This window comes from Periplaneta americana, chromosome 16 (genome assembly GCF_040183065.1).
Source record: "Periplaneta americana isolate PAMFEO1 chromosome 16, P.americana_PAMFEO1_priV1, whole genome shotgun sequence".
NCBI lineage: Eukaryota > Metazoa > Arthropoda > Insecta > Blattodea > Blattidae > Periplaneta > Periplaneta americana.
Window position 1 is genome coordinate 113,921,535 of NC_091132.1, and position 10,571 is coordinate 113,932,105.

A 10,571-nucleotide genomic window follows, 5' to 3' on the forward strand; every position below is an offset into this window, starting at 1 on the left:
TTACTCCGAAGACATTTTACAGTCAATAAAAAAATAATTAAATTTCTATGCTCGAAAATTAGATTACGGTGGGAAAAATACAGCATAAATGAGAAAATTTTCTTAAAATATAATGTGCTATGTTTGAACCAAGATGCAAAGTCTGAGAATAAAATATATAATACTTTGAAATCTACTACAAAACAATTCCAATTTGAGTCTGCCCGTACAAGCATTCGGGGACGTCCACGTAAACTTTTCGGAGAACTGAGCGAAAGATCAAAACGGAAAAAATTTAGTCCACTTTTTAAAGAAAGATCACCAGAAGAAAAGCTTTCAGCTGCCCATATGAGTTTCAGAACTTCTACGAAAAGAGATGCGGCCAATATTGTAGGAGAGCTTTTACTTGCAACACTTCAACGTGCGACAAAATTGAGAAAAAAAAACGTGAAAATTGATTTTGCAGGAACGACCAACAATTGTCACCTAATAAGGTTCTCGCTTTGATTACTGATTTACAGTTGACCTCTAATCAATATAAAGAATTAAGGGAAATGCAAATTCTTGTAACAGTTAATTTAGATCCATCGTTTTATTTATTGCGAAACACTGAAGATAGGATAGGTTCAGGCAGGAAAGGGGACTACTTGTTGGCGTGATAAAACAAAGCACTCGCAATAAAAATGATGCAAATACCGCAAGAATATTTTTCAGGGAGGTTTCCACTTTCGCATATATTACGGGAATAGTTGGAAAATTAATAAGTCGTTTACACACACAATATTAGAAACCTTTTCTTGAGGTTTTGCTATACTGATGAACGGGCACTTGACATGTATGCAAGGGAGACAAGGGAATTATATTTATGTTTGCACAAATAGTATTATATGCCTACAACCCTTTACAAACTCTTGGCTCATGGACAGAAGGTCACAGGACATTACACCTACTGGCAAACTATCTGAGGAGGCCCAGGAAACGAGGAAAAAATACAATATTAGACTTTTCAGAGAAGTCTTCGCGAGAAAAACATCAAGAAAGACACAAATACCGATCTTTTACTGAGGCTACTTATTTCTTTGGACACTTACATCATCAGCTTAAAGAAATTAAGAAGAGGAAATCGTTGTCGATTTTAATAGTAGTGCTGCTGTTCTCTCCGAGCCTCTATTACTCGGTGCTGCCGAAGGAGATACTAACAGTGTGGATACAGATTCTGATGGGGATGCATCTGACGTCTGAACGAATAAGATGTAGCAATATTTCTTCGTCTTACGCTTTCAATTTTAAGCGCATTCCACATTATGAACATTAATTTATTTTTTCACTGAAATCGATTTTTTTACAATATTACTCATTTTATTTTCAGTAAAAATAGTTGTTATTTTCATTTTCATTATTAAAAACTTATCTACTTCAATAATTTAAGTTACATAACAAATTTTATGAAAATTGAGCGATTAGTTTTCGAGAAATGATTTTTGGCCGGCTAGACTCGCTAAATTACACACTGCGCGTCGTACAAAATTTTGTCCAATGTTTTTTTTTTTTTTTAAGAAGATTAAAACTCCACATGTAGATGAAATTATTGGGGATCATCAGTGTGGTTTTAGGCGTAATAGATCAACTATTGGCCAGATATTTTGTATTCCACAGATAATGGAGAAAAAATGGGAGTATAAGGGTACAGTGGATCAGTTATTCATAGATTTCAAAAAGGTATATGACTCGGTTAAGAGAGAAGTTTTATATGATATTCTTATTGAATTTGGTATTCCCAAGAAACTAGTTCGATTACTTAAAATGTGTTTCAGTGAAACGTACAGCAGAGTTCGTATAGGTCTTTTGAAGAGGTGGAGAAGTTCAAATATCTTGGAGCAACAGTAACAAATATAAATGATACTCGGGAGGAAATTAAACACAGAATAAATATGGGAAATGCCTGTTATTATTCGGTTGAGAAGCTTTTATCATCCAGTCTGCTGTCAAAAAAACTGAAAGTTAGAATTTATAAAACAGTTATATTACCGGTTGTTCTTTATGGTTGTGAATCTTGGACTTTCACTTTGAGAGAGGAACATAGGTTAAGGGTGTTTGAGAATACGGTGCTTAGGAGAATATTTGGGGCTAAGAGGGATGAAGTTATAGGAGAATGGAGAAAGTTACACAACACAGAATTGCACGCATTGTATTCTTCACCTGACATAATTAAGAACATTAAATACAGACGTTTGAGATGGGCAGAGCTTGTAGCACGTATGGGCGAATCCAGAAATGCATATAGAGTGTTAGTTGGGAGGCCGGAGGGAAAAAGACCTTTGGGGAGGCCGAGACGTAGATGGGAAGATAATATTAAAATGGATTTGAGGGAGGTGGGATATGATGATAGAGAATGGATTAATCTTGCTCAGGATAGGGACCAATGGCGGGCTTATGTGAGGGCGGCAATGAACCTCAGGGTTCCTTAAAAGCCAGTAAGTAAGTAAGTAATAATAACTACTACTTTTAAATTCTACAGTGTGTACGTATTTAAGTTTGATATCATCCTCCCATTTTTTAAATTCATATATTCTCGTTCAATGAAAATGATTATGGTTTTAATAATTACAATGATTCGTCAGACTGAAGTCAGTCGTATACAAACAGCAGCTCTCTTAAATATGCTTTGGGTTGCAACGAAGTCGTTATATTAATTCTATGGTTATCGACAATAGCTACGGCAGTCTTTTAGCTGTAGGGTAAACATTAGGTAATTTCGCGACAGTGGTTATTTCGTGATACGTTTTCTTTGCTCTTTCGTGAACTAACCTATGGTGTTACGAGATTGAAATTTCCCCCAAAGGATTGCATATGTTGTTCGGTTTCCAGAAACATACAGCTGCGCTTTGTGTGACTATTGTAGCTGCTTCAGTGAGCTTTTATGTTTGGAGAGAGCAAGTTAGCGTCGATTTCTCAGGCGTACAAATTTTGTGGATGTTTGTAATTACATTACAGGCTTATTACTAAAGGTAAGCATATGATATTTGGTACAATGATGTATTATATCTTAAAGAAATTTTAGGAAATATTTTTGGAATTTTAGATACAGCTATAGTCGCCATATAGGCTTAGCTTTACTGATAGAAATCTTAGCTGTTTGAGGCGAAATTTTTCCCCTGAAATTATTCAAATCTGCTTTACAGGAAGCTTTACCTGAAAGACTAGATTTGCATAATATATACGTCACTGTGTACGTAAACAGAAAACCACAATTCCAAGTCACACAGAGTTTGTGTGCACTCGATGTGGGTCTCTGGCGTTTCGTCAGTCCACGCGAGTTGTGTGGATATAAAGGGAAAAGTTGAGACGGTGTCGGGTGGAGTTACCGGGTAGCTCAGTTGGCAGAGCGCTGGTACGTTCAACCAGAGGTTCCGGGATCAGTACCCGGCCCCGGAACAATTTTTCCCTTTAAATTATTAAGCGTTACATTTTATACTATTCTAAAAATTGCATTACAATACGAATTTTAGAAATCTGAAGATAAGATGTGATAAAAAAAGAAAAGGGGGACGCAATGGGTTCTGTGTAGCTTCTGTTTGATTTGTTATCATGCTAAGTGCAATGATAAGTGCTAGATGACTTACTTGCAAGAATTGTGACAAGATACATGGCTCCACTATTTTGGACCGGAAACAGAGGCAGACAATGGAATGGCATCATACAAATTCACCAAAAAAATAGAAATTCAAAAGTGCACCTTTGGCAGTAAAATTATGGCTACTGTGTTTTTCAATTCAGAAGGACTCTTGCTTGTGGACATCATGCCACACGGAATCACCATTAATTCTGACGCGTATGTGGCAACTCTCAAGAAACTTCAAGCTCGACTGAGTCATGTTCGACTACATCGGGAGAAGCAGGATGTTCTGCTATTGCACGACAACGCACAGCCATATGTCAGTCACAAGACCACAGACCACATCAGAAAATTCGGATAGACAACACTGAAACATCCACCTTACAGTCCTGAACTGGCACCGTGCGATTACCATCTCTTTGGTAAACTGAAGGATCCTTTCGCGGAACGAGGTTAGAAGATGACTCCCTTGTGCACGCTGCTAAAGAGTGACTCAGACGTGTTGGTCCACCAGACTTTTACCGTGCTGGTCTACAGGCCCTCGTTCCTAAGTTATGTAAGGCAGTTGAAAGGGTCGGGGATTATGTGGAAAAGTGACATTTTGTTCCTAAAGAATGTATCTACATTCTGTGAAAGTAGCAAAGCTGTAGGATAAAAATATAATTTTTGAACAAATGTTATGCATTACGGTACTTTTGGAGTTACCCTAGTAATATAGGCTATAGTAAAGTCCGTAATAAAAGTGTTCACCCTTTCAGGGCAAAGAAGATCCCTTTTTAATTTCAATTTTTACTTTGATTTCATTCTTATTATGTGTTGATATGTATTTCTACGTTTTCTTGCTATGAATATTAGACGGAATTACTATGTTTGAAGTCTTGTAACAATAAATGAGAATTTCATTTGACTTTGATGAATTTTTCCACAATTCTTCTACCTCTCACGAAATTATCCATGTAATATCACGAAATTACCAAAGTTATCACGAAATGACCAACCTTTTAGCTTAAGTTGTAAAAGTGGTTTTTGGCACTTGTTCAAGAACGAGACCAATTTTTTATGTCTCCAGATTTGTACAGCAAATTATCGTCTTTTAGATGAAAATATCGGAATAAGGATATATTAACAGGTTTGTATTTTAAATTAATTTTCATGAAATTATCACGAAATTACCAATGTTTACCCTATAACTAATTATTATATACGCATCATCCAGACGGTTAGATGGTAGAAAATAAAAGGATTCTGAATAGTAAATTTGGTAAAAAAAATAGAAATGTAGGTTTTAATCATTTTAAGTACTTTTTTTTTTTCAGATTACAGCTTTTAAAGTTCAATATCTGTCAATTGTTGGAATGCCTACCTATACACGTCACACTCATTTTATGCCTCTGAAGTCTAATTTTATTTCCGTTATTTTAGAAGCCAAAATCTAAAACTACTGAACTTATATTTATGCTAATGTTCTATGCTAAATCTTACAAAGTTACTAACTAGATTCCAGATGATCAGAGAGAAAATATCCTAATCTTTAAGAAGGGTTGCAGAGAAATCAATGAAGCAAACTGTAAAGGAAGTTTTTTTATTGTAAAAGAAGGAAACAGAGACATTACTGTTGTAGTTGATGGAAGTTGCTTACATGTCCAAGTTTTGCCATGGCTGCAATGTCAACAAAAACAAGCAACAGCAAGAGGCTAGGTATAAGTGGAAGAATAAAAGCAGGGAGTTCTGTGCAGTTTTTTCAACATTCTGAAGAGAAAAAGCAGTAACGAACATGAAATACCTAGGCGATGATGACATACGGACTTCAGAGAGTGGTGTCACCAAAACCTTATGGTTGTGATGCTGCGATTGAGAAGCTGGAATTTATTGGCCACGTGAAGAAGAGGATGGGAATTTGACTACGTAAATTAGTAATATATGAGGCAACTAGACCAGAAGATAATGGGACATAGTGGCCAGTTCCTTTTCCCCTCCACTGTATACATTGCCGACTAACTACATATTACACTAGTCAGACTTCAGATGCACACAAACAATTATTATTATTATTATTATTATTATTATTATTAGGCCTATTATTATTTCTACTACTACTAGTATTATTATTATTATTATTATTATTATTATTATTATTATTATTATTATTATTATTATTATTATAACGGATTGCGTAAAAGAATTGGGAATATTCATTGACAGTAAATTGTATTTTCATAGTCATGTTGATTACATTTACAATCACGCAATGACAATGTTAGGAATAATACGGTCAATAACTTATTCTTTTTCCACGTCCCATTCTCTTTTAATGCTTTACTAGGCCTATACATTGGTGCGATCGAAACTCGAATATGCATCTGTAGTTTGGAACTACAGACTCGGCTAAATTAGAAAATATACAAAGATAATTTATATCTTTATGTTCATTTAGATTTCTGCCCATTAATTCCGGGTACAGTTATGAGAGAAAATGTGAATATTTTAATTGTCAAAATCTATATGCTAGACGCCATGAGCTAGATTATCTGTTCTTTTGTAAAGTCCTCAAAGGTGATATATCTTGTGACTCTTTCTTAAACAATATTACCTTACGTATTCCAACAAAATATATGAGAGCCCACAAACTTTTCTATATTAGAAATTCTAAATTTCTTTCACCAGTCTCCAGATGCATTAAAAATGCCAACATGCATGGCTGCGAATTCGATCCCTTCAATGTATAGACTTAGTTGGCTATTGGCAATGATTTATCATTTATGTATTCTTTCAGGCATTATGCTCAATTATCATTGTCTCATAGTATTCTTAGTTATGTATTTTAAAGTCATCCATTATTTATCCATTCATCGTCTTTATTGTAATTAATTGTAATTGTATTTATGTGTAATAATTATTTTTGTATTATGTTTTTGATATATTCTTTGCGGTGAACTGTAATTGACCACTGGCTGTTGAACAGCACATTAAATATAAATAAATAAAATAATAAATAAATAAATAAATTATTATTATTATTATTATTATTATTATTATTATTATTATTATTATTATTATTATTATTTAGCTCATAATTTCTCCTTAGCAATTAACTCACATTTTCTTTCCGTTGTGCATAAACTATCAATGTTCATGTTCTAATTTGATAAATCTTTACTACATGTTAGCTTTATCTTGCTTATTAATTTTGTTTCATAACTCGATGGTTCACGAATAGAAAATTAATCAATACTAACAATTAATATTAGAAACATCTCCCGTGACAATATAACCCATTACAGTAAATGCTGGGTACGTTAGGCGTTGAAATCTGGACTCACTTCGCCGGCATTTCATCTTACCAAAGAGTTTGTAATATATAACTAGAGACATCAACGGCGCTAGTTTCGCGTACAAAATTGAACCGCTGTTCGGCCACCATTAAAGGGAGTTGATGCTTCGCCGGGAGTCCAAGCAGTTCAGGCTTATTGAGGAGTACGAATAAATATAAGTACACTTGAAGGGAAATAATAAGAAAATGGTGAAATACTGCGCCGCAAATATTTGTTCGAACATAGCTATTATTATAGGATGCCCAGGAAAGCATGCATATCTTAATATTTGGAAGAATGTTCCAAATGCAGTTCCTCCTTTGAATGTGTTTACAGAACGTCGGAATATTTCATAGATAAAAGTTTTTCCAGAAACACATTAATCAGGTTCATAAGACTGATTTCAACAATGTATGTAAGGGTTAGGTGCCATCACATTACAGTGGATTATAATAGCAGAGTGCATAAGAAAATCCACACACTATATCTGTCTAAAACTGTTTTGTTTCACAATAAATGAATTAATCATGTAATTTCCGTTTTGTACAGCATGTACTTCTAATTTTTGGTTATATTAAGTGCAAAGAAATTAGTGAAAATATAGCTGATGGCCTAGCCAGGCCTATTATTACCACTGCTACTAGGTCTACTATGGCCACTACTAGGCCTACTATTACCACTACTACTAGGTATATTATTACCACTAGCACTGACTAGGTCTCACTACTACTAGGCCTACTAATACCACCAAAACTAGGCCTACTATTACCACTACTACTAGGTCTATTATTACCACTAGCACTGACTAGGTCTCACTACTACTAGGCCTACTAATACCACCAAAACTAGGCCTACTATTACCACTACTACTAGGCCTATTATTACGACTACTACTAGGCCTACTATTACCACAATAACTAAGCCTACTACTACCACTAATACTAGGCCTACTATTACCACTACTACTAGGCCTATTATTACCACTACTACTAGGCCTACTATTACCGCTACTAATTGTATTAAAAAGTCTGTACTGACCTCTAACTTGGTGGTCATCAATTACACAATGAATAGATTGTTTTATGATAAAATTTATTCTCATATTTTAAATCAGTTTCCAGAATTTTTATGACCTCATGTTTCACCACTTAATATTTTCTAGATCATATAGATATTTATTACAGTAAATATCCATTATTATGTCATTAAAACAATACTAGTAATACTGAAAATTAATGTTGACATTGCTATTATTCAATATTTCACATTCTTATCCTGAGTGTATATGGTGATTTAATTTATTTTTTAGAATATCGCCATTATAATACTTTGATAAATATAGCGCTCCTCTGCCATTCACGTTTATTTCAACACGACTCATCCTTTGTAAAAGATGTTTAAAAAAATGTCTATCACCAGGCTACGTCAATGCATTGTGGTACTGTTTTAGAATTTCGCGCCGCAAACACTCCCTTTAATGGCGGAAGCTAGCCGGTTCAATTTGTGACATTTTTCTTGCCTGCCACTCACAGGTATGTGTCTCTAGTAAGTATTACAAACTCTTTGCATCTTACTTAGACACTAGATAATCATAGCAGTTGATAAAGTGTCGTAAAATAGCCAACCAAAAAATTAAAAAATAGAACTTCTGGCGTCGGCAATGGTTTCAGGTATTGTTTCACATTATGTTTCAGGTACTGTTTGACATGGTATCCAACTGGCCTTTCTTCCCAAACAAGAAGCTGTCTAACGGACTACTTGAAACTTTTTGCAAGAAGGGCATAATAACACAGAAAATGTGCACAACCACACTGTTTCAAATCGGAGGGTTCAACTCCAAGCAACTGAATCAAGTAAGTTAAGGCAGCCAAATCAACTAAATTTTTTTTAATTTGTTCTTTCACAGAGTTACTTGTTATTTTCGACATCCCGTTTTCTAGACAGTCTTGAATACATTGAATTTGTTTGCTTTATTGTGCCCGCTCTTATCTACTTTGTTGACTAAACTACACCATAGGTAGTCTTGTACGGTGAGCCATGTCGATGGTCGGTCATAATGACACATGTTTCGCCGTGTATGACGTATGAACACAAATTATATCGTTTTAGTTAATATCGAGGCATATTTCGGTAGTTGCATCCCGCCGGTGACGAGATGACGGCATAATATAATGAATAATAAACAAAATTAGAAGCTCAAAATAATATATGAAATGGAAGCTTTCAGTTCAACTCACACTTTCATGATATGACACTTATATACATAATTCCTTAAGTGTGGGATGATATTATTAATTTATAAATATTCTCACCATTCGTCAGCTTGCACAAGGGACAAAGAGTACTTAACCATATAAATGTTTACAAGTTCATTGGACCATTGATTTTATTTTAACAATGAAACTCCTACAAGTACATCGCTGCAAATACATTTTGAGATTAGTGGAAATATACCTAGTTTTAAAGAAGTAAGTGTTACAAAAAAGTAAAGAATGCTAATGAACTTAGTTTGATTTCGAATATAGGTTATGCTTCAGAAGAGCAATTGATCCTAAGCTAAGGTTACAACCGGAATAACAGATGTAGGTATTCCAAGCCTCTTAAACGCATCTTTCATGAAGGGAGTAGCGGTACCTCTTGCTCCAACCAGAAGTCCGATTACTTCAAACTCTTTTACCTAGTATTTTTGGAGGTAATAGGGAATGGTAGGATTGTAGATATTCTTTTTTTCATTATCCAATTCTGCTGGCTGTTCCTAATCCGTTTCGAAACGCACAGTGGGATCAATTATGTATCCAGATCCTGTAGATTCCTTTTAAGCTGTTATATCTATGCGCCGTGTACTGCCAGTGACTGCCAGGTGTTGTAATCGGCATCTGTAAGGCCAGTGGCTATAATTGATCGTACTTGGTGGTGTCTAGCGTTTCGCAGAGCTTCGCCGTGCGGACAGGATCCCAGGACGTGTGCAAGAGTTTCAGCCTCGTTGTGGCAATGCCTACAACGGTTGTCCTGAGATCTTCCCGGCACAGCACGTACTGCAGCAACATTTCCAACCATTTTAATGCCATCGCGCCATTCGCTGTTGGAGAGTCCTTCGTGATTACAAATCCATTTGTTGGCACCAGGATATTGTTTAAATAAAACTACGCCTTTCCCTTTCTGTGGATGACGACACCAAATATCAAATTCTCTGTTCCTCAGAAGGTTACAAATCTTTGTAGCACTTAAGAAATGTTCATTCTTATGAAATAAGGCATCTCTGGAACAATGTTCAGAGACTGGCATATCTAATGCTCTCCTCATGAATGTGACGTGTTTGTATGATGTATGGGTTTTGAGATTTGTGTAAATATCTGTCGTCTTGCCAGAAAATTATGTGTAAATGTAAACTTTGAATCTAAATACTGCAGATGGATCGTACTATGCTTGCCCACCATTCTGAATATATATTTTCTTGAACCAGTTTCCTACTTTATTATCCCTTTATCATGTTGATGTGTTCATATATACACAGTGAAACTAAGTGATATCATTAATTTCAGGAGGTCATTCTTTGAGATATTTCAAACAAAAAGGTTTAATACAATTTTGCCCTTTCTTCATAGACCATGATATCAAACTACCTATCATTACAAATCTGATATTATTTCTTTATTAATATTGTT

General features: G+C 35.0%; 1 protein-coding gene across 2 annotated transcripts in view; it reads left to right on the plus strand.

Annotated features, from left to right (window-relative positions):
* The window catches only part of LOC138691099 (lipase 3-like), a 60,230-nt gene that overhangs the window by 27,654 nt on the left and 22,005 nt on the right, over window positions 1-10,571 (plus strand). For both annotated transcript variants that reach the window (XM_069812810.1, XM_069812812.1), the window contains exon 5: window positions 8,601-8,759. In XM_069812810.1, the coding sequence (XP_069668911.1) occupies window positions 8,601-8,759 (159 nt within the window). The remainder of the gene's footprint in view (window positions 1-8,600; window positions 8,760-10,571) is intronic.